This window comes from Haemorhous mexicanus, chromosome 1 (assembly GCF_027477595.1).
Source record: "Haemorhous mexicanus isolate bHaeMex1 chromosome 1, bHaeMex1.pri, whole genome shotgun sequence".
Lineage (NCBI taxonomy): Eukaryota > Metazoa > Chordata > Aves > Passeriformes > Fringillidae > Haemorhous > Haemorhous mexicanus.
In genome coordinates, this window is record NC_082341.1 from 41,787,490 (window position 1) to 41,812,766 (window position 25,277).

General features: G+C 38.5%; 1 protein-coding gene across 1 annotated transcript in view; it reads left to right on the top strand.

Moving 5' to 3' along the window:
* The first annotated feature begins 460 nt into the window (after positions 1-460).
* Positions 461-25,277, top strand: part of CNOT10 (CCR4-NOT transcription complex subunit 10) — a 32,358-nt gene continuing 7,541 nt past the window's right edge. Inside the window, exons 1-13 of the mRNA XM_059846949.1 lie at positions 461-660; positions 6,248-6,339; positions 8,891-9,052; positions 9,556-9,706; positions 10,685-10,830; positions 11,724-11,810; positions 12,512-12,595; positions 13,338-13,455; positions 14,318-14,467; positions 16,179-16,381; positions 18,960-19,081; positions 19,677-19,853; positions 22,460-22,540. Of these exons, the coding sequence (XP_059702932.1) occupies positions 639-660; positions 6,248-6,339; positions 8,891-9,052; positions 9,556-9,706; positions 10,685-10,830; positions 11,724-11,810; positions 12,512-12,595; positions 13,338-13,455; positions 14,318-14,467; positions 16,179-16,381; positions 18,960-19,081; positions 19,677-19,853; positions 22,460-22,540 (1,595 nt within the window). The 5' untranslated portion in view covers positions 461-638. The remainder of the gene's footprint in view (positions 661-6,247; positions 6,340-8,890; positions 9,053-9,555; positions 9,707-10,684; positions 10,831-11,723; positions 11,811-12,511; positions 12,596-13,337; positions 13,456-14,317; positions 14,468-16,178; positions 16,382-18,959; positions 19,082-19,676; positions 19,854-22,459; positions 22,541-25,277) is intronic.

The window sequence follows — 25,277 nt, forward strand, 5'->3', positions numbered from 1 at the left end:
CTCTGGGCAATCTGTTAAGGTGCTTGGTCACCCGCTCAGTAAAGAAGTTCATCTTCATGTTCAGGTAAAACTTCCCACGGATGAGTTTCTGCCCGTTGCCTCTTGTCCCATTGCTTGGCACAACCGAGCAGAGCCTGACTCCATCTTCTTAGCACCCGACCTTTAGATATTTACATCCATTGATGAGGGCCGGCACGCCTCAACGGGTTAGAAAGGACAAAACCCGTTCGAGACAGCGGCCGGCAGCTGCCGACGAGCTCCGTGCCGCGGGAGGACCACGCACCGCCACACCCCGGCCCTCACTCGCCAACATGGCGGCCCCGCCTCGTTCGCCTCTCCCTCCCGCCCGCCGCGTCCTGGCGTCACATCCGCGGTGCCCCAGCAACCACCGGACGTCGCGGGCGCGCCGGGAACCCGGAAGCGGCGGGCGAATCGGGGCGGGCGGCGCAACCGGCGGGGCGGGCCCGGCGCGCGCAGGGCAGCGGCGGCGGCGGCGGCAAAGTAGTGCCGGGGGCCAGCGGTCGGTTGGTGGCGGTGGCGGTCGGGCAGTGCCTGTGGCGCAGCGCGCAGGGGACTCTCGACAACTACCGGCGCGCTCGGGCTGCGCGGTTCCGCACGGAGCTGCGGCCGAGGCGGAGATGGCGGCGGACAAGGCTGCGGGTGAGTGCGGGGGGAGCGGCTGCGGCCCCGCCGTGCCCGCCCCGGCCTGTGCCGCCCGGCGCGGAGGGACACGCGCCGACCGGTGAAAGCCGCGTGTGCGGCTGTTTGCCGTGTCCTTCCGCCGAAGAGGTAGTGCTCCGTGGCGCGGGGCCGCTCTGAGGGACCCCTGTGACACCTGCGGGTCACCGGCGGGGTCGTGTGCGCACCGGGCCCTCCGTGCCCTCGGCAAGCGGCGCTGAGCTGTTGCCCCCTCCTGGCCGGGAAGAGCTTGGTGGGGAGGGCCCTATGTTCGTATTGGCGGGGGGGGGGGAGTTGTGTATTTGTGTCACTCAGAGCTTAATAACCCCTCCAGAAGTCGAGCTTCTGGGTTAATTTGTGAAACTGGGGCATGCAGGAGGTACAAGGGAGGTTATAACTCTTGGTGGTGCTGCTTAATCGCTGGAGTGCAGTCTGATTCCCTCAGGGATGCTGCTTTGGTTTTAGGGGATGTGTGCGTCCTCACTGAACTCGGGCCTGAAAAGACACTGCAGAGAGAAATTACTGAGACTAAAACATAAGCCATGTTATGGTAAACAGACAGAATAAATCTCAAATACAGTTGCTGTGTAGCACTGCTAAACTACTGCTCATCCATCTCCTGTACAGCTCCCCGTCATGCAAGAAGTCTTCATTGTAGGGAAGGTCATCCCGTCAGATGTCAGCTTGTGGGGGGATGGTGAAGAGGGCGATGTGGAGGAAAGCCTTACTTACAGAATTGTATAGGTCTGCTTAATAGAAGTGTAGGATATGTTGAGTTGGAAGACCGATAAAGGTTAACAAATTCCAGTTCCTGGCCCTGCACAGGACATCTCTTAAGAATCACACCATGTGCCTGTGAGTGTTTTCCACACACTTCTTGAACTCTGTTTGGCTTGTGCCAATTGGGGAACCCATCCCAGTGCCCAGACACTCTCAGAATGAAGAACCTTTTCCTAATATCCAACCTAAACCTCCCTGACACAGCTTCATGCCATTCCTTCTGGTCTTGTTTCTGGTCACCTTTTTTTTCTAGTTGTTTTTATGTGGGGGGAGCATTATTTAAAATCACCTTTAGCATTTTTTTTCTCTGGATATTAAATCTGAAATGCCTCAGTATTTGGAAAATTTGGAAAAAAATTACAGGGAAAATAAGTATACTGCACTGAGTGATGTTTACAAAACTGTCATGTGTTTATTTGTAAGAACTGTAAGTGTAAGAACTGCTAAACTACACCAAAAAATTGGCATCAAGTTTTTAATACTTTTTTTGTTGATGTTCTGTGAAATGATGAAGGAACTTTTCAGTTTTACTTTCTTAAAAGTATGTGTGAAATGAATCAAAGATGTGAGCTATGGCAAGATATTCCACATGCTGCACTTGTTCTAGCAGCGAGCTATAGGTAGCTTTCCACTGAGAAGTGTTTGCTTTTTATTGCACAGCACCAAAGAAGCCTGTTGTACCTATGCTGGTAGTGAAGGGCTTCATACAAAAATTAAAACATAAGTCTTGGTTCCACAAACTGTTATCCTGTAGTAGCTGGGCTTCATACCCTTTGAAATTCTTTTGGAGCAAGAATCATATGATAAATCCCTCCCCTTTCAAGAAAGAGATTATCCCTCTGCCTGTAGAGTTTGGAAATAAGTGTATTTCCAGAGATGCTCTGGTGTTCAACAGCACAGTTCATGCAAGATGTAATTTGCAGGGTGTAGGAACAAGAGAGCTCAGGAACAGCAGTCCTTGGAGAAATGGAGAGCAGGTATGAGAAGGATAATGATTGCAGTCACTCTCAGGTGTCATCAGGTATGCATACGTGGGAGATGTGACTTTTGTTCCTTTTATGAAATTCTGGCAGCAAGCCTGTGAGGAGAGCAATCTTCCTTTTGAGGTGTCAGCCTCATACTTTTCCTTGTTCTCCTTTCATAGAGACAGTTTTCCTGAAGTTCTGCTGTCCACCATGATGCACCTTCTCCAGGAGGAACAGCTTCCTGCTTGTACAAAGCAAACCAGCCTCTGTGACGTAGTGTTGCTGCTGCTCAGTCCCAGGATTGATAGCTAGGAAGATAATTCCTGGCTTGATTCTTTAACTTCCAACTCAGTGCAGCAGCTTCCTCTAGATCGAAATCTGAGCAGTTGATTTTTACATCCTTTTCCAGGTTGCCCCTTTTGAACCTACGCAAGTTTTAGTTTTAGAGTTGGTCTGTACTCATGAAGGTTGGACAAATGAAAAGTTAAGCAAACAGGTCCGTGTTTAAATACAAATTCCAGAGATAAATCAAGTTCTCTCGCTTGTGAAGTAGGGAATCTTCACTGCTCTTGATATTTCAGCTGACAGTTGTGGCTTCTGTACAGATGGGAGTACATTGGAGATGACTGGTGTGCCATGTGTTACCTTCACCACGTGCTTCTGCAAGAATGCCAAAGGTCAAGGGGCCCAAGTGAGCAAGGCATGCTGCTTCTTTTGCCAGGGAACAAGTTTCCTAACTGTTTCACTTTCAAGTGCTTCAAGGAACATGGAAGTAACAGTTCTATGTGCAAGCACTGGAATACCCATTTGCAGCCAAGAGAACAGGAGCACTCCCTCCTCACCACCCCTGCCACTTCAGTGGAATTGGTGGGTTCTGTTCAGTACCTTGTGCCAGCCAGCTTTCAGGTGACTCCTTGGAGGGATCTCTGATGGCAAAGATCAGCTGACGCAGTAGATCCCAGTCTAAACAAGAATGGCAGTATCACATTAAACTGGAGTGGCTTTTAGGTCTTTAACAAGTTTCAGGTGTGTTTGGCTACTCTGTACCCTTTCTGTCCAAAGTGCTTTGTTGTAATTTTTTCAAAGGAAGGAGCTATGCTGTGAACGATATCAGCTGGATTTTAGTTTTTTTCTTGATAAGCTTCCAGTTCGGGTTTCACAAACCTGCTTTGTTTACTGAGTGCTAGTAGGTGCAGTTGATTGGATTACAGAGACAGCTCTGGTTTTGCTTAAAGTAGTCCCCAGCTTCATTTTATGTTTTGGGTTTGTTTGTGTTTGTTTAATGTAGCAACAAGTTTAGAGAGACAGTGAAATTTGAAGATCCATCCTGATTTTTCCTCAGGAATTACATCAACCAAGCTATGTAAATGTAGTTTTTTATGGCAGACCTTAGACTAGTATCTCTTAATTTATCTGTCACTTCACTGAAGACATTTTACTGCAGAATTCTGATTTCTTTTGAGAAGCTGGTCTTCCAAACCTGCATACAAAGGCAGTAATCAGTAATGTACCTGGTAGTTGATGGCTCTCTGCTAGGTAAACCTGTATGTGAGGAATCTGATCCGATTGAGTGTTATCGGCTTCAAAACCTTTAGTGCCTCAAGGCTCTGCACTGTGGTTACCTTTACCGGCACAATCTGACAGGCATGCTGAGCAAGTAAAGCAGATAATGCCATTGATAGCATGAAAGTTGGAGGGAAGATGCATTTGATTATTTGCTGCTGTTCAAAAGATCCTTGGAGAGTGAGAACTTTTAGTTCATCTGTATAATCACAAGGTTTAGAGCTGGAATCAGATCTATGCTATATTTAGGTTGAAGCAGAGGTACTTCCTGTTCCTTTCCTCTTTCAATGTGGAAAGCTTTTGGCACATCAGAAATATTCTGAGCTTTTTTGCGGTTTAAATTTCTCTTTTGCCTTTCCTTTTGAAGGACAAGGCAGTGCAAATGGTGTTGATCAATGCAGTCAGATTTCATAGCAGGTGTAGGCCCTTGAGAATCCATCCCTCCAGAGTACTGAAATTGCTGAACCCTGAATTTTGTCCAAATAACAAGTGGGTTACTCTTGCTGGTGTAAGATTTGTTGAGATTTTAAAATCTCTACTTTGTTGACATCTTAATGCAGGATGAAAGTCCTAACCAAATATTTACAATTCTTGCTCAGTTGCAGGGGGCAATAGTGTTTTTGCAGGTGGAAGGAATCTCACTATTTCCCAGCAACAGGCACAAACTCTATAGATTGCTAAGTCTGTTTTGTTCTTACTGATGATATTATATGATTAATCTTCTGAGGTTTGGCTGCCCCTTATGATTGTCATTTGTCCTGTATTTGTAAATTTTCATGGTCAGTAGTAGAAGATCCGGATATTGGTGGTTATGGGGAATGGATTTTGCAGAGGAGCTCATAGCTAAGTGTTTTCATTTGTTCAAAGTGAAAACGAAATTAGTGGAGTTTGCATTATATCTCCAAATTATAGGGAAGAGAAAGCAGGCATTGAGTTTACATAGCCTACATAGTCTATTAAGATAGCAAAACATGTTTTAGAGCAGATCTTCCACTGTGAAATTCAAGAAATACTTTTCTGCAGAAGCAGAAACCATTGCTGATTTATAAAGTCTTTGTTTCAAAAACATGAAATTATTTTTGTATGTTGTAGCACATTAATTAATGCTCCTAGAAGTACTTTCTTCAGTGTGGTGGTTGTGTGGTTGTTACATTTTTTTCTCAGTAGTTTGTGTTCAGCACAAGGAAGGGCTTAGTGGAGGTTTTTTTTCAGCTTCTTTGGCATGGAATGTGTACTGTGCTTTTTAATGCAACTTCACTGAATTCTTAATTACATGATGACAAAAGAATTTAGTAGACTTCTTTCTGAAAAATATGCTCAATAGGGACTGCAACATAAATCATTAGGAATTCAGTGTAAAAAATGGAAGGCAATTAAAACCTTGTTACATTGCTATATAAATGCATAAAGGGGCCACCATTGTAGTTGCTTCATGTTGTTCTTGTCTTAGTCTGGAAAAGGGTGTAGTAGAACTGGAGAAGATTCTGGGAAAAAAATGTGAGGAAGATGTAAACTGCTCCTGCTCACATTGGAAGAGATGTGATTGAAAGGAATATCTGTAAGATTTGGAGTGAGGCTGAAAAAGTGAGCAGGCAGCATGTGCTTGTGCCTTGCAATATAATCACCAGACAGCATTTCATGGAGTATATTGAAGAATACAAAAGTATAAAGTGGTTTTTTAAAAAAATATATTAGATCTGTCAGAGGTTATTAACAGTGGTGGTTCAAGTGCAGCCTCTTATTTGGGGAAATATTCTTCCAAAGTAGGGAGCTGTGGGAAAGTTCCAGTGTTTGCTGTGGTTTTTGTTGCACCCTAGAGTATCCCTTGCTTGCTGTTTAGGAAGCACTATACAGGATTTTGTGTGGGTTTTCATCTAACCCACTGTGGTACATATTTCACAATGTGTACCTTTACTGCTGACTTTTGAGCAAAATAAGACAATCCGAGTGTATGGTTGCAGCTTTAAAGAGAACTCTAAAATGTATGGGCTGTCAGTTAACTTGCAGGACTTTGGTTGTTCGTTGAGCACCATAATTTACATTTCATGGAGAGGAATTCACTAGGAGTATAGAATAACTTGATATATTGTGGTAGGAGATGTAACTTGGGATATAGATAATGTAGCAGTGTCCCTACTACACTATCTGGAAAATTACTTGTATTGGCAGGAGGACCTTGAGAACGGGAAGAAACAAAGTTTTTATGCTGCACAGCTGTTATCACACTAGCAAGCTTTGTTGTAATCTGTTCACTTTTACAGATCAAAGTGCTGAAAAACATGAAGGAGCAGGTACTTCTGGGATTACTGATCAGGAAAAGGAATTGTCGAGCAGTGCATTACAAGCTTTTCAGGTAAGACAAAGTCAGACTTTGGGACTTCTAAGTGGGCTTGTGTTATTGTTTTTCCTGTTTTCTTAATACAGCTGCAAATACATTCAGAGGATGTTCAAAAGCAGTGCTAGTTGTTTTATAAAGACATAACATGCATTTTCTATCTGCTGTGATGTGAAAAGAGTGAACAGGATACTTGAACAAAAGCACTTTTAATCTTGATTTTCAAAACTTAGTAACCTTAAAAGCTATATGAGGCTTCTCTTCTACATCAGCATTGGAAATGCATGATCTCTTGGAAGAATTAATCACATCAAGCTAAAAATGATGTGTTAGTGTTTAAAGGAACCTCATGTATTTAAAAAACAGCAATGAAACAAACACTTGTGTTTTAGCATCATGCTATACTATATTCTTTCACAAAAAGTGTTGTATCCTGTCACTTTGCAATAAAACATTTCTGAATGTGTAACACCTACAGCCAGTATCTATTACTTGTTTTGTGTTTCTTGGAAGATTTTTTTCCTTCTGTGTTAAAGTTCAGGTTTCCGTTTATTTCTTTCTTTGTATTGTTGCCTAATTTTATATAGTGTGACAGGAAGTATAATTGCTTTTCCTTTGAATTGTATCTCTGTCTCCAAAATACCTTGCTTTAAATTCAGTTTTAAATTTGTGAAATAAGTCAGCGAAGAATTTAAGTGTTGTCTTTTGAGATTCTTGCTTCAATGTTTCACTCATACTTCTGTGTTTCACTCATTTTGCTACATTAAGTGCATATGGTTGGTTCTTAACACTGTATTGTTCTCTGATGTCTTCTTGAAAGCTGTCTAGCTCAACTGCTCTTTTTCAATAACATTTTAATCAGTGGCATTTGATCCTGAGAACTGAAGACACTGAAGAGAGAACTGAAGACAAATGAGAGAGTCATTTGTTTTCCACCTTGCCCACACATCTAAATGCCTAAAATACTTTTGATCTGCTAATGATTTCATCTTTACTTTTATCCTGGTCCAGTGTATTTGGTTTATCTTGTCAAGTTTTTTCTTGCTTTAGGAATTCCCTGAGTTCATGGAGTGAGGTGGCAACAGATGTGAGCAGAATTAATTTGATGCCTTGTTTGCCAATTTCTTGCTATTGAGTGGCTCCAGATAGCATTGTGGGCTGCCTTGCATCCTGCTTTATCATATTACATGTCCTGTTTCAGTCTTGACAGAATTCCTATAAATTTGGGTATTATATTCTAGATCCTATCTAGTATAGTGGCATAAAGGATTGTTAACTGATGAAAAACATCAGAAAACCCGAACATTTAAAGGTTCAAGGTTTGTAGTCCAGCCATGATTAGAAGCCTTGTTGCTGTGATCTGAATGCTCCTACTGAAGAGAAGCTCCAAGTGTGAGCACAGGAAGAGAACCACTGGGAGATGAACTGTCTCAACTAAGGAGCATGCCAGCAGTTGAGCTGCAAGTTCCTATGTTTGTGCACATGATCAGAAGGCAATCCATGCTGTTGGTGCTTAGAGTTGTGAAAATGTGTCAGGGTCCTGCTACATCTCCCTAAGTTGTATAACTGTGCCTGCCTGGGAGACTGAAGGAACTGGAATGGTTCCATGGAAAGGAGTTGCAGAATGGCAACTTTCTTGGGGAGAGCAGAAGGACCCCAGAGCTCTTCTCTGTTGTATTCTGCCTTTAATAGGAGGTTACGCAGCAGTCCAGGAGAAGCTCTGTGGAACAACAGCACCTGAAAATGGAGGAGTAAGTGGAGGGTGGTACTCCAGAGCTTAGCTTTTGGGTGTGAACCGTTGACAGAGATGGAAATGCATCTGCTTATCTGTCTGACCACATTGGAAGTAACTCTGATATGGAAGAGGTGAATGTGATTATTCCTGTGTAGGAATTTAGCAATTGCAAGTGAAGCATCATCCAGGCCTAAAGAGTGATGCCACTCTTTCATTCCTTGGTGCCACTGAAGTCCTCCTGTGGTCTAAGAAAGGGATTTTTCCATTAGATCACACATCAGTGGAGCATCATGCTTGGCTCCTAGTTTCTGTTTAGGCATTCCTAGGTGATTGAATACTTTATCCAACAGCTAAGGCTTGTAAAAATGTTTCTTAAACCTGTTCTGGGAAGGCGACACTTTCTTTTTCCAATCTCTTTTGAGCTAACTTCTCTAGATTAAGTTGTAAATCACTATATATTCAGATGAACTGAAGACTGAACATAAAATGTTGTGCTGGAACTTGTGTAAGCAACTGCAGCTGCTCCGTGTTCATGAAATGGGGAAAGATTATGAAAACTGAGGAAACAGAGTCTTGAAACTTAATATGATAAGAGAAATGAGAATAACACTTTTCATGGAAACATCTGTTAATAGTAATCAGCTACTTAATTTGTCCTTATACCACCAAATTATTTTTGAAGTTTGGATATGGCTTTAACATTTAGACTTGCTTCTCATCCATGTTAATCTGCATAAATAATGAAATATGTGTATACACATTTAGTTCACTTGTATTGATCAAGGAAAGACTGTATCTTCTAATGCATGCTTCTGGTATGTGTGCGATTTACAGGCTGGAAACTATGATGCTTGTTTACAACACCTAAACACCCTTCAAGACATAAACAAAGATGACTACAAAATAACTTTGAATACTGCTGTTGCAGAGTTCTGTAAAAGTAATCAGACTACCACAGACAATTTGAGACAAACCCTCAACCAGCTGAAAAACCAGGTAATGCAGTTGTATTGACATGGTACTTGATTTTGAGTACTATTACTGGTGGTGGATTCTTTCAGTGAAGTAGAAGTAAAGCTTCTGCTCCTTGTCCCATAGATTTAACAAAATAAGAAAGTGACATTACTTTTAAACACCTGAGTCAGTTTAATCTTGTAAGACAGTTTTTGTAGTTGTGTTTTTAACTATTGTTGAAAATGGAGATTATAACAGAAGGACCTGCTATGTTCTTCCAGCAGAAAGTTCCTTAATGTGGAATAGTTTGTGAAATAATAAAAAAGTGAAAATATTACTTTACTCCTCAATTGACTGTTTTGTATTTCATTGTATGTTTTTTTTTTTCTGTGTTAATGTGCAACAACAATTAAGTTTATTAGGTCAGTAAGTTATAATTTACCTTTAGAGAAATTCATAGCTTTGGAGTTGTTTTTTTTTTAAATGCCTAGTACTTTAAAATTATAGGTACTGAATGTTTAATGAAACAAGTGGGTTATTTTCAGGTTCACTCTGTGGTTGAAGAAATGGATGGTTTGGATGATGTTGAGAACAGTATGCTGTACTACAATCAAGCTGTTATCCTGTACCATCTCCGTCAGTATACTGAAGCTATATCTGTTGGGGAGAAGCTGTACCAGTTCATAGAGCCTTTTGGTATGTAGGCAAAAAGTGAAAAAGACTGAATTTTCTTTCTGTAGTTCTTGAATTGACAAGATTCTTCTATCAGACAAGTGATTTGTAATTTGTCTAATATGGTTTTAAGAAATTAGGTAGGGTTTGGAATGAATATGTTTTACTTGTATCAAGGACAACAGACAAATTTGGGGGAAGGTTCTTCAGAGAGCTTTAGCAGACAAGTGCTATGAAACTGAAATGGATTCTTTCAACTTAAATAATAATGTACAAGCTAATGAAATTATTTTAAATCTAATGTTTTGAGTCATCATGCAACTTCACGGGTGGGTGTCTGTTTTTTAGGGCACTCATTTTTAAATACCTTTATTAGGTAATACATAATTGTATATGCTTATATCTGAATACAAAGTCTGCAACTTTTATAAGCTATGATACCTTATGTAGTAGAATTACCATACTTGTATAAAATAATTTCATAATCCTTGTTAAATTTTATAAGTGAGAAGGCTGAAGGATGTATGTGTGTGGGTCTCAGTAAATTAAGTAAATGCCGCTGTGTTTCTGCTTCAGTTCCTCCCAATTTTCAATATGCATAATTGGGACTTACTCTGAAGTCTGCTAAACAGAGGTGTGTTTTGCAGAATCTTTGTAAGTTCTGTGGGATTCTACATCTGCATACGGCTCTGTCTGTTTGGATGCTACAACTTTGGTGCTGATCTACTTAGATCAGTTCTCAGAACCTATGAACATGAAATACTTGTTAAGCTGTCTTTAGTCTGTGCTTTTATGCTGATGCTATTTGAATAAATGAGCTTTCTTTTAAGTATGTACTTAGCTGTGTGTTGGACATGGCTGCATTTTTTTTTCTTATGTAGTATGTTGATTTTTCTCATAATGTTGCATAAATGGCGCTTTACAGTAGTTTCTTTTCCATCCATGTTTGGAGGGATTGGTATTAGAACTGTAAAACAAATTTTTCTTCTTTGCTTTTCACAGAAGAGAAATTTGCCCAGGCTGTGTGCTTCTTGCTTGTAGACTTATACCTGTTAACTTACCAAGCTGAGAAAGCCTTGCATCTGCTTGCTGTTCTGGAAAAAATGATTTCACAAGGCAACAATAACAGCAAGAATGGAAAAAATGAGGTAAGCTTAAAATCATACAAATGCCTTTAAATCTTTATCAGAAGTATGGTTTAGCTCAATCCAAAATTAGTATCTTAATAGACTTTGGAATTATAGGACTATGTTAGATCACCTGTAACTTTAGCCAGCAGGTTAAATATTTTAGTGACTGAGTTAATTGTGTACAACAGCTGTTTATTCCCTCTTTTTCATCCTTTTCTCTTACTCCAGGGAGCTAAAATGTCTTTCTTCAGTCAGAGACTTGCTCTGGAAAAACAGTTGTCTTCTGGGTCAAATATTGTTTGTCTTTGACTATGACCATATGAGATCCTAAGTTTTAAAGGGAAGTCAGTGTCAGAGGAGCTGAGTTGCACAGCATAGGGTGGGAAATTAAGTATCTTTTTTACATAGTATCTGAAAGTATGAGGCACACTTTCAGATGAAATCTTTCATGTGCCTTTTGGAAAAATCAAGAAAATCAGTGGTGGCTTGGAAGTGAAGAAAGGGCATTTCAGTGTTTTCCTGTTGATGGAATGTCACACTTAAGATAAAATATTCTCTCTTTAAGTATATAGTAATTCTACTGAAGGAAGTATTAAAGAGCTACTCTAGAATGTGCATGTCATCCTTCTAGCCAAAAGAATTCTTGTTAACTGCAGAGCAACATAGTGTAACACTAATGTTAGTAAAGAATTCAGCTCTTCAAAGGCTGGTGTGGTTTGTGGATTTTGATTGTTAAACTCAAGTTAGTTTCTGTAGGATGTGTATATTTTGATATTAAATACTCAAACAATATTATTATTATTAATACTATTAAATACTTCTTTTTCTTCATGTGAGTTGAATCTGTCAACTGAATTTAAAGGGTGACTAACAGTAATGCTTCCTCTTTTTTTTTTTTTTTTTTTTGACAGTCAGGTAATAATACCAATAAAGATTCCTCTAATCAAAAAGCTGAAAGTGGAGCTTTAATAGAAGTTGCTAAATCTAAGATACATCAGGTAAGGGTCTGCATGTTCTTTATACAAGAACACTTCTTTGAGAGTTTTCTAAATCTGAGTGTCATGTCCTTCAAAACCAGTTCAGCCCAAATTATGATGCTTTCTCTCCTTGTTGTAAAACAAAAAACGAATTTATCTAAGTCTTCATTTTTGTAAGTTTCACGTACAGGAAACACTGACCTGACATCCTGCCCACCACCACCATTTCAGTCCCTGTGTGTTATAATTATTTCTTTACATGGCAGTTTGCTGCATTGAAATTGTCTGTTGAACCTCCAACAGTCTAAATCAGCTGGGTTTTATTTCACTGTACTGTTCTAAGGAAAAATATGTGGAGAATCAGAGTGCTTCTCTATTAGCATACTCACTTACCTTCAGTTTAGTAGGTAAATGTCTGGGTTTAAGATGTTAGATTATTTTAATTAGTTTGTCATTTTAAGTGCTCTTATCTTTGTTTGAATATGGAGCAGCTGTTGGCCATTGAACAAAGTGTTCATCTGCTTATTGGAAATACAAACCCTATAAATGTGGTGTTTAAAATCTGAATAGAATTTCTTTTTTGTGAAGACTTTTTGAATAGCTTTTTGCTACCTATTTTAAAAATGTTATTAAATATTCTGCAGTAAATATCTAGATACAGTTTGTATTGCAAACCTGCAGAAATTATTGTACATTATTTAACAAATTTAATTTTTTGACAGTATAAGGTGAGAGCCTATATCCAGATGAAGTCATTAAAAGCATGCAAAAGGGAGATCAAGTCTGTTATGAATACAGCTGGGAATGTAAGTATTCTTAAGACTGTTGTTTTTCAAATCTAGATGTGTTCTGTAACTTAAAACTGAATTTCCTAATGTTCTTTACAAAAAAAGTTCTTATTGAAAGTGGATGTTTGAAGTAATTGTTTATGTAGTCAGTTGGGTTTATAATATCTTTGCAAACGCAATTAATGTAGAATTTTCTTATTTGTGCTGTTTTCAGTTTCTAAAAAAATTTGCCCTGTGGTGCCAAAATAACAGTGAAACATTGTATAATAAACAGGTTCAGCATTCTTTATGATTGAAATGAAATAAGTTTTAGCTTACTATAGATGTTATGCATATTACAAACTTTGATGTAATTGGTAGTTTAAACCAGTTTATAAAGGATTAATTCTGGGATGTGTGGGCATTTTTTTGGGTTGGTTTTTTCTTTTTGTTGACATTTTTTGGAGGCTTATGTTTTGCTGAAAAGAAGGTTTAACAGAAGACCTTCTGAGGTCTGTGTTGGTAGACTAGGAAGATTACAGCCTATGAGGAACTCTGCAGGGAGGGGAGGTGTCTGGAGGATGGTATTAGAGGACAGGCTTTGCCCTTAGCCACTTCCATGACGGGATTCTCTAAAGTTCATGACAGAGTTCTTGAAAGTAACACGGCCTAAACCCATTTATTTTCAAATGGCAGCAGAAGCAAGTTTGTGAAGTGATATAACACTAGCAGTAGAAATCATCAACCAAGACATAACTAACTATTGTTTTCTCCTTCACAGTCAGCTCCTTCTCTCTTTCTTAAGAGCAATTTTGAGTATTTGAGAGGCAATTACCGTAAAGCTGTCAAACTTTTAAACAGTGCCAACATTGCTGAACATCCAGGCTTCATGAAAACAGGTAACATAAAAACCCTTCATCCTGCAGGTACTTCAATGTCTAGTATAATAGGACTACTTGTTAATATCACTTTTAAGGATATTAGTGATTACTTAGCAGTGTCAGCCCTGAAAGTCATGGATTTATATGCTGGATGTGTTTCATCTTTCTTCTTGTACTCTCACAAAACACTGTAGTGATTTTCATTGAACATTCTTCTACAGAAGGCTGTGATTGTCCGTGAAAATGGATTTATAAAGTTGTGTAATATATGCAAGGCTCATGACTGAGTCTCTTTATAAATGAAACAAAAGGCAACTTATTAGATCTAGAATTGAGGCCTCTCTGGCAGTTTTTATGCTTAAAATTCTCTTTATTATTTAAAATTTTTTTGAAAGCTTTACCGTCACATAACTTTTTTGCATTAGCTTTTTTGCACAGTATATTGTTCATTTAGTAGCTTTCCTAGGCTATGACTAAAATCATGTCTGTTTAATTTGCTAATAGTCTGGTTATTTTATTTTTAGGGTGTTTATTTTTTCTTTTGTCTTTATTATCCATGTTAACCCTGTAAAACTTCAGTCACCAGCAGAAAAGTGAAAAGTTAAATTTTTTGTCCTTTATTATTTAGAAAAAACCTCTCACAGTGTTACCTGAACATATATTTAGGAAGAAGAGTTCATTTCCTGCTTGTATGGTTAGGTTGGCATAAATATATGTGTATGTCATATTGGATATAACATTGGCGCCCATGAGCATCTCACTGAAAAACATGTTTAATAGACTGCCATAATATGCTGACCCATGAGAAAGTGGTTGGAGCATTTTGTGGGTTTAGCAACAACTTTCACTTTCTAAATATGGTCTTTTGCTGTTCTCTCAGGTGAATGCTTAAGATGTATGTTCTGGAACAATCTTGGCTGCATCCACTTTGCAATGGGAAAGCACAATTTAGGAATTTTTTACTTTAAAAAAGCCTTGCAAGAAAATGATAATGCATGTGCACAGCTGGGAACGGGCAGCTCAGATCCAGGTAAGCAAAAGATTAAAACAGATGATGGAAGAGGGGTTGGCAAATCTAGGAAATAAAGAACAGAAGGTTTGAGTAATTATCAGCAAATTTCCCTTTCCATCTCTTTGTGGAGGGCAGGGTAAGAGGGGTGAGAATTTTGATGATAACCTGATGTAAGAATGTAGTTGCTGTTGCCAGAAATACATGATGATGATTAAATATGTTCTTTATTTTTTTGTTTTTCTTAATGTACTATGGTGATGGGACAATTACTTCTCTCTTGTTTATAGACTTTGTCCATCAGTTAGGGAGGTATGACAAAAGAAGTTTTTGTGACCTATTTTGCATAGGTTATTTATAGTCCTGCTGACAATGTGTAGAATCATCAGGGCATGAAGGATGCCTTCTCCATATTCTGGGTAATCAGGTCTCCTGTTTCCTTGTGGAGGAGGCTCATATTTTCCCTAGTTTTCCTTTTATCACCAACATACTTGAGGAAGATTTTGGTTTTGCCCTTGATGTCCCTGGTCAGATTGAATCCTGTCAGGGCTTTAGCTTTCCAACCTGATCCCTGGTTGCTCAGTTTCTCTGTATTCCTCCCAAGTTACTGGTCCTTGCTTCCACCCTTTGTAGTCTTTTTGTATTTGAATTTGTTCAGAAGCTCCTTGTTCAGGAGGCCTCCTGGCATTTTTGTCAAACTTCTTTGTTGGGATGCATCACTCCTGTGCTTGGGAGAGGTAATCCTTGAATATTAATCAGCTTTCTTGGGCTCCTCTTCTATTCAAGGTTTTATCCCATAGTATTGTACCAATCAGACCCCCAAAGATGCTGAAGTCTACTTGCCTGAAGTCCAGTGTAGTGAGCTTCCTGTGCATATTTCTACTGTCCCAAGGATCCACTATTTCCCCCTTCATGAAGGGAACTCTTTGCATGTGATCTTTTTCTCTTCATGTCATCTGAAGTTTCATTGTTTCCTCACTCATCGTCCACTAGAGATTAAGCAGGGTGAGACTCCACTATTTCACCGTCCCAGCCAGCCCTTCCTTGTTGGTGAGAACAATGTCCAGTATAGGACCTGTCCTCATTGGCTCCTTCAACATTTGGAGAAGGAAGCTATCATAAACACATTCCAGGAATCTCCTGGATTGTTAATGCCCTTCTGTGTTGTCCCAGAGAACAGGACCAGAGCTTGTCAATGTGAGACCTCTCCTATCTGACTATAGAGGGCCTCCTCACTCAGTCTTCATCATTTCATGATGAAATTATAATTGTTTTCATATCTTGTTTTTTTTTTTTTAAATATACTCACTATCAGGCATTTTGTTGGTTTTTTTCCCATTTGTCCTCTGGACCTAAGTGCAGCCGTAGTCAAAGTGTTTTATGCTGTTAACAGCAAAGTGGTTTTCTTCTGGAATCTGTATTCTCTGCAATGTGTGTAGATGTGTACTCTCACAAATCTGGGATTCAGTACTACTGTATAGTATAGTTAGCTTGTGTGATAAGGAACGTATTAGGTTAGCATTTAATGTACTTCAATCTTCGTTAAGAATACAATTAATTTGTCTTTGAAATCAGTTTTGATATGAAAGAAATTTGCAGAGGGAGGCTAGTGGATTTCAGCAATGAGAGGGGTTTTTGGTAACTTTGGGGTGTTTCTCTCAGCTTCCCTCTTCCTGTTAGTTTTGTGCTGTCTTGAGTTGCACATCCAATATAATGTAATCCTTTTTTGCAGGTAAAAAATTTTCAGGGAGACCCATGTGTACACTACTGACTAACAAACGATATGAGTTGCTCTATAACTGTGGAATTCAGCTCTTACATATTGGGAGGCCCTTAGCTGCCTTTGAATGCCTGATTGAGGCAGTCCAGGTTTATCACTCAAACCCTCGTCTGTGGCTGAGAATAGCAGAATGCTGCATTGCTGCCAATAAAGGGGTAAGTAGCTTTGGAAAATTCTTCTAAAGTATGGCATGTGATTACAGAAAGGTAGAACTAATACCTAGAGTTAAGCTGTGTATTTTGAAGGCCTGTTGTTGTAACACCTCTTTAAATCCAGATTAATTATTTCTTGTGTATATGTACTTTTACATGTTTAATCTGGAGCTGCAACAGGTGAAGGGAACTCTTTGCATGTGGTCTTTTTCTCTTCATGCAGCCAAAGCTCCTCTGAAGTTTCATTGTTTCCTCACTCATTGTCCACTAGAGATTAAGTGGTGTGAGACTTTGTCATGTGGGTAGCCTGAAAGTGACAGAGGCTGAGGAAGCAGAGATCAGCCTTCTCTATCCTGAAACTGTTGGGATCACACCTGCTGGGAAATGGAATCTCTAATTGCTAAGTCTTCACCTTCTTCTCCTGGCAAAGTTGGTGGAACCGGCTGGTGGCAGGCATATTGCATGTGCTCTGGGACATCTTGTTTTCAACCTGCTGATCCATGTATGCTTAGGATAAACCCATATGATAAAATTCAGAGGGCTGAGGACAGGAAGAAAAAACTGCACTTAAATAGTACATCTGTGAAATTAAGATACACTGTACTTGATTCCCTGTAAAAACTGTAATTCACCCCTTAAGTGTGGGGGAGTGATGATGTAGTCTGTAATTGCATGATCTATGCAGCTATTCCCACAGTATGCCCATTTCACTCCTTACACAGGATGTGTGGGATGAATTGAGCAAATAGCTATATTCACTATATTTTCCCCCCACCCCTGAATTCTCTGTTTTTCCTCTCTGGTTTGCCTCTGTGCATTTATTTACTGCACATTATCCAATTACAAAATTAGTAACTTTCCCTTTGGGAATTTGAATAGTACTCAATATTTTGGTATCTCTGTTTCAGAGAACTTAAGAAAAATACAACTTTATACCAGAGGTTTGCTTGTATACTGATTTCAGAGGTAGAGCACTGAAGATTCAAGAGTGCTGGGTCAAAACTGGACTGATTGTGTTCTGTATGTGCTACTTGTCAGATTGCCTGAGTTTTATAAAGCAAATGCAGGAAGAACAGCTTTCTTCATACTAATTTTGCAATTTTCTGTATCAATCCTACTGGATGCAAGTCAGAAATAGATAAAGAAGACACATCTGATCATCTCTAGTGAAAAGCTGAGTATGAGAGTGGATTAGTGGTTTTGTGGCAGAAATCCAAAGCTAGGATTCTATTTACAAGGATATTGTTTAGCAGTCTGGAAAAGGGAAATACAGATCCTTATGGGGCATTTCCCTATTTACTGCAGACTAGCCAAAGTAGTAGATTATGCCAGGTTCCTGAGGCTTTCTTCCTGTATAGTTATGATGATGTGTGGTCTACCAGAGAGCTTGAATTCATGTCAAAAAACCAGCTTGCTCCCTAAATTTGTAACCTTAAAAGAAAAAAAAAATATTTTGGATGCTATTAATATTAAAAGCAAAGAGAAAGTATCTTTAAATTGTTAAATTTGTAACATGACAAGTGAAGTCCTAAGTCAATAATATGTTCAATTTGACCTTCTAACTCAATTTGCTGTAGTATTCCTTTATATCTAAGCATGGATTCATATTTATGCTCTGAACATCATGCAGAAGAGCAATTTCACTGAAGCTGATTTTCACCCACTTTAGTATTTTATAAACATAAAATATTAATGGAAGAAGGTTCCCTTTTAAACACCTGCATTTCAAGCACCTTTTTTGAAATTTGTACTTCATATCCAAACTCAGTGTATGTATTTTTTATTTGGCAGTAAATGCTACCATGTCAATATTTTTACTACTATGCTACTATGTCAATCTATTTGTAGATTCTGATAAATTCTGAAAAATTACAGCTGTGAAAGTCCAGATTTGGAATGATAAGTTTTTTCTTAAAACTGCAACTCTTAATCACTCACTAAACTTACCAATGAAGTTAAGATGGCTCATGGTAAAACAACCAAACAAACCCCCATAAACATGGTGTAGAGATAATTCTTGGGACTGACAATTAGGGTACTTTAAGTTCATTTGACCCCCAGAATGTGTCTGCATACTCAACAATCCATTAAACAAGTTAATTTAATGTATCTTTGCGTGTGTTGTTGTTCAGCTTTGTGCTCTCCATGGAACAGTTTGGGAGCAGCTTTTCCAAAGAGCATTTTGAGTGCTGTGTAAGAGGGAGAGAGGATGGCAAGCGTTACAGTGCCAAGTCTGAATGTTATGTGGCAGATCAAATTATTTCTTTTTAGATATCCTGTCAGTTCTTTTAATATGACTTGGTTCATTGTTCTTTTGCTTTCAAAACAGAGGAGAAACTAGGTCAGTAGGCTATCAGGCAAGCTGTCAGAACTAATCTGTGCTTACACTGTGTGCAATAAAACCCCTCTGCAACACAAAGACAATAGAAGGTGCCTGATCCTTCATTGTACTTTAGATTTAAAACTGTATCCATTATTCTTATATTTTAGCAGGGTTCAAGGTCTTCTTTCAGCCTTCACTTACTTTGTCAAGCTCTCATTCAATAGCCTTGATATTTAAGCTCTTTTTTTTTCCTTTTAGACATCAGAACAAGAGACTAAAGGTCTTCCCAGCAAAAAGGGAATTGTGCAATCAATAGTAGGTCAAGGCTACCACCGTAAGATAGTCCTAGCATCCCAGTCCATACAGAATGTTGTGTATAAGTGAGTATGTTTTCCGTGGGTTATTTATTTTATTTCTATAGCTTTGTTAAGGATATATATCTGTTTATCAGAGATTTTAAAGCTATTTTGGAATAACTGTTCATTCATGTAGTGAAGAGAGAGGCATGCTAAAATGCTTGGTGAGTCTTAAACATCATTTTGTGCCTCCTCTGTGATAGCCAGCAGAGGGCTTAACTGTGTGTTTATTGTAAGTAAGATGAGCATTAAAGCTTAAAATTTATTTATCTGAAATTTTATTTTCAGATAGCTAAATCTGTCCCCTTTTTCTCATTTAAAAATATGTATTTTCAGTAATTCACTTTAGAGAAATGTAGGAAGAATCTAGTTGCTCTGCCATTAAACTTCAGTAAGTGAAATCAAAAATCTAGTGAATCTATTTGGGCATTGTGATGTATTTTCAATATGTAAAGATAACAAGATACTGTATCTTAATAAATTAAATTCGGTATATTAAGATGTTATTTAACATTTTTAGTGTGAAGTTTTCTCTGCATTCAGGTATTCTTGGAGCTCTGCTTTTATTTTTAATTTAGTAGGATTGCTACTTATTGGTCAACTTCTGTGTCTCTTTAAGTGATGGGCAGTCCTCAGCAATACCTGTAGCCAGCATGGAGTTTGCAGCCATTTGTCTAAGAAATGCCTTGCTGCTACTGCCAGAAGATCAACAGGAGCCCAAGCAGGAAAATGGATCTAAAACTAATAATCAGCTGGGGGGAAATACAGAAAACACTGAAAGCAGTGAAGCATGCAGGTAAACAGAATTGAATATAAGCCCTTCTTTTTATCTAGAGGAACTCTGGGCCAACAGTCAGTGTCTGTGATTTACCTTTTTTGGCCAGCAGAAAAACAGAACATTTTTGTAAATTCTCTTAATAATGGTATGTTCAAGGAAATTGTTTAGCTGCTTGTTGTTTTAATTTAAGAATAAAATACTGAGTTGATTCCTCCTGTCCCTATCAGCTTTTATTAAATTAGACAGTGAAATTATTTTTTCCCTTGGCCATCATTTTTTTTCGGTGCTGCAAATGTTATGTTTTCCCACACCCTCCTGCTGTGCGTATTGGTATTTCTCTAATTGTAAGTGAAGTTTCATGTTACAGTGATTTTGTGTGTGAGCGCACGTGCACCGTGTACTTGATTCAATATATATCTGAATGTCTGGAAACTCAGTTGTAAACGTTTCCCCATGATCAGATTTGACATTCATCAGCCCTAGTATGCTTTATTGTGTTTGCATTAAAATGGGAAACTAGATTTAGAAAGTAAGTAGGAAATCAGGTTGGAGCTATTGCTTAATAAATCATATTTTGCAGAAAAGAATTTAAGAAAAATCTTTCCTGTCAATAAAATTTCAGAAAAAGTAATTTGTAGACATGTATGTTAAAGGAAGGTGGTTTAATTTATTGCATCACCTCATACATTCTGGACTTCCTTTTGAAGAATAACTTTTGATCATAGTCTACACTTTCATTAAAGACCATTTTGAGGGTAAATGTTACAATAACTCATCTGGAAAAAGTTTCTATGGTAGAGCTTGAACTACTTAGAGAGTAATGAAAAAACACACTGGTTTTGTCAGACCTGAGTACAGATAAATGTTAAGAAGATAAGATCCATTTGTCACAAGGCAGGATTTACTGTACACATACCGTGTTGGGCAGGCACAAGGTGCATCCTCATATATTCTGAGGTTGTCTGCAGATAGACTGTGGCTGGGGGTCAGTGGCTGTTACTGTTTGCAATAATATTTGAAAGCTGCTCTCTATAATTCTGTTTTTCCATTTACAATCTATCTTGTCAAGTGACCAAATGATTTATAGAAGTCGGAGGGAGGAGGGGGTGGTTGTGGGTTTTTATTTTTGTTTGGTTGGTTGTTGTAGGGTTTTTTTTTTCTTTTTCTCTTTACTAAGGTTGGAGGTTCTCTGGCAACTATATATGCAGCCCACTGAAATGAAGCTTCTCTGGTTTTAATGGGACTTCAGTTTTAAGATTTTGGGGTTCACTAAGGGGCAGTGATGAAAACAAAGTGGTGGCCCTTACTCAGACAAGACCTCCTTTTTGTTTTCTATTGGGGTGGTTTTTGTTTATTTTTGTAGGAGTGAGGAAAGGAAAACATGCCCTGTATGGGAAGATCCTTTGCTACCTTCTGCTTTCAAAACCAGATGCTTCTTCAGCTGAAAAAAAGCTAAAGAAAGGACTCCCTCATATCTTCCAGTAGTCATTGCCAATTTCAAAATATCCAACAAAGGAGGCTGTTCTTGAATTTCTGTGTCACATTCTGAAAGGTTCTCTAAGGATTTGTTCCTTCTGACAAGGGAACCTCTGTGAGAGAACAGTAAAACATACAAGGCATGTGAAGAAAATCACACTAATTGAACAGGATGGTTTTAAAGCAAATCCCACTAATTGAGCAAGCTGACTCTTAAGGCAGATTCTCCTCTTATTCACAAGAAAAGAGCGAATACTTTTAGTGGTTAAGGGTATTTTTTTGAACTAATTTTTGGTAAAGGCATGAAGTATGTACTCTACAGCAGTATTGAGTATGAATTCCTTGGAGATTTCCACTGTATGTTTTGAATGTTGGAGTTATCTTACCTATTTGTAATAGAGAGACATGAAACTCATAAATTAAGTTCTTGTTAAGTGGACAGATTCAGTTTCAATTCTGAATTTTCTTTTAAATCTTTTTCTAGACCTTGGTGTCTCTCACTGCCAAGATACAGCCATTAGCTGTCTCTTCAATTCTCATTCCAGGAGGTTCTTTCAGCTTATTGGAGGGTGAAGTTTCATACTTCTTAAATAGAATGAATACTCCGCAAATGCTCCCCCCAAAAAACAAGGTGTAATTTAAGAAAGTGGAATTTTATTTGGAGAAAGGAGAAAAAAAAAAAAAAAAAAAGAAGAGACATTTTGTAATAGAGGGAAGCTAGAAGTCTAAAGGAAGCTGTAGCATTTTGTGGGTTATCTTTCTAGAGTATTTATGTAACTAGTTTTCAGAGGTCTAGAGAGAAAACTAGTTTACTGCTTTTCCTACAGGCTAAAAGAAGAGAAGCTACAGATGCATTCTGTGTCCCTCCAGTTAAAAATGCTTATCCTACACTGAACTTCAAAAATAGTTCAAGGCTGTGAAGAATGGTGTGGGTTGTTTTGTCTGTCAGTCAAATCCTTGCCAGCAAGTGTCCCACTTCTTCCTTCTCAATTAGAATGGTTAGGATAAGAGCATGTGCCTCAATCTGTGAATAACTTCAACTCCCTCTATTTTAAGCTGCAGAATTTATGTTCTTTTAAATGGAGTGAATAAATACACTGAGAATTTTTTTTATTATCTATTATAGTAATACATTGTTTTTATTCTAGCAATAAAAGTCATGAAGGGGATAAATTCATTGCAGCTCCTCCTTCTTCGCCTTTGAAGAAACAGGAATTGGAGAATTTAAGGCAAGTAAATAATATCAAATATCCACCATTAAAAAAGCCTCTTCCTTAATTGTGATTCCTAGGAGTTTTTTTGTAGCCACCTGTGATGTTGAATTGTAGCTGGTAATCTTTTTTTCAAATGTGTGTGGTTCCTTTCTTCTGGGCTTTGAATCTGAACAAATAGAAACCATCCAGAATTTCAGCTTAGGTAGATCAGTCTGTTTGATTCCAGTATTGTAAGTTTGGTGTTATATATTGGGCAAAGCTGAAAATATCAAATCTCATAAGGACAAGTCTAAAAAGTCTGAGAATGGCTGTTGACATTGGTGGAAGGGGATGGAAATTACTGTATGTACCTTTTCCAATTAAAGCCACAATAAGGCTAGCTAAGAATTCAGTCCCCATGTTATATGCTTGTTGGATGGGAAAAAAAATGAAAGTGGAAAGCAGCATAGCTGCTTTTACCAATGAGAATGGTGTTCCTTTCAGCAGGAATAAATCCATAGTTTGCATAAAATAGAAAGCAAAAGTGCCTCTGTCCAGGCATTTGACTTTCTCCCAATGGAAAAATATAGGTAAAATTTCACTGTAGATTTCGTCTGTGTTCTCAAAGATCCTTAAACTGCCTGTTCAGGAGTCTGAATGTTCTGCAGGTGGAATAACTCACATGTGTGTAAATAAGTATCATGTTATCTGGAGTCTCTTTACTTTTCCCCAACAAGATTACCATTTACTGGCAATGTTAATTATTTCAGGTGGCTTCCAGCCTGTTGAAAATCTCTTACTATAAAGCTTGCACCTGTTTAGAAAAAAGAAATCTGTTTTAAGTTTCTGTTATGGACAAAGCATACAGTAATTTCCCACTTGAACTCTTAGGTAAACATTCTGTTTCAGCCTAACCCCAGGTAACCTGTGTTTTATAATGACCAGCTTAACCTTTCCTTTGCTCCACTACATGTAGCAAATCTTCTTGTACTCATTTAAAAGCATTTCAGGAGGAATCTGTGAGGCAACATCGATTATTTATTCTGGAGTGGTACAAGAGTATGCTACTTGAAATATAACATGCTGGATTAAAAACAGTGATATGGGTTGCTTGTGGGTTTTGTGGGTTTTTTCTCCTCCTGACTGTTGAAAATGTGGCTGACACATGTCAAAATTACACGGTGTCACTTTGTGATTTTTTTTTTAATATGTAGTCTTATCTTTCACAATCAGCTGTTGTTATCTACTGATGAAATCTGACAACATGTCAGGAAAAACTTAGCAGTTCAGCAGGAAGTGAGCTGCTTCTGGTAAAGAACTTCATATAAGGAAAGGAAAAGCTTTGGGGTTTTTTTTTCTCCACTATATGCTTTGGTTTAATTTAGAGGACTACACATTCCTAGAAAGTGATTCTGCTGAAACTGTTTCTAAGCTTCTTGAGATGTGAACAGCAAAACATGTTCCACTCAAATAGTAGTCCTGTAGGCTTGCTCACTAAGGAGCTAAGTGAAAAAATTTAAATTCTTGTTGAGTCCAGGAAAATTAAGAAAAAAGAATTCTGGATGTTGTCAAGGATTATCCTAAGGAATAGGTATCTGTTGAGTTTTTTCCTGGCAAGTCGCTGAATTGAAAAACCTCTATTGCTTCTAGAACCGAAAAGGGACTGTGAATGCTTTTTTTGGATGATTTTATACAGTTGAACATCCTTGTAAGAGTTCAAAATGCCTGACTTATCTTTGCCCTTGAACAGTTTTTAAAAGCTAAAAATATCGTCTAGAAAAGGTTTACATGTCCTATATATTGCTTGATACTTCTGCACAAATTGGTGGACTAGTTGAGTGGACTATTCTCATAATGAGCAGTAATTCAATTGCAAGGTTTTAAAAGCAACAAGCAGAAGTCTAAGGACACCAATCATTGCTAAGAATTTATGCATTGGAAGCAGAAACTCAAGGTTTTTCTTCTGCGTTTCTTCTAAACAATTTTCCTTGCTGCTTCTCATCCTTGGACAAACCAATTCCCCTGCTCTGCTCTCAGGCTGTGGTATGTTCCACACACCACAGTCACCTAATACTGTTTGGGTACATCAAGAGAAAAGATGTTCTGGTAGACCATGGTTCTACATTTGGAAAATTTTGTGGATTTTATTGTAGAAGTTGAGATAGACTACAACAAGGTCTGTTGCTGTCCTTCTCCCTAGATTGAAGGTGTTTGTGTGAGAACCTCAATTTTGCCCCTCAAAGCAGATAGAGTTAAAGGAATCATTTGTTTTCTCCACACTTACCTAGTTTGGCCTCAGTTATCCATTTAAGGGTTGCAGTGGTCTATTTGGCCCTGTCACAAGACTAGAAGCTTACAGTGATTATCACCCATAGCTGTTTCACTCTCTTCTTTCTCACTCTTAGCCACTGTGTAGTTCTTCCCTCATCTCCCCTTTGCTGCTGCTGATCTTCCCCTTGGAGTAAGCACAGTCTGCATTCTGTATTTCTTAATATTTTGTATTGTTTGCCTGTGTTGAAACATAAAGAGTAGGTATTTTGTATCCATTGTTGGGCTTAGCTATTCAAAATTATTTCAGATTAGTGACGTTCTCTTAATGGTTTAGAAGAGTCATTTTTGGTGCCTTCATACTAAGTTTTGAAGGACTGGATTTGCTCTGGCTTGCCATTTCCCTGAGGAATAAGGCAAGTCACATGTGGAGCTTGGGTTCCGTAAATTTACAGTCTGTGTGGGCTGACAAATCCTGTTGCCTAGACCTACACAAGAGGCTGTT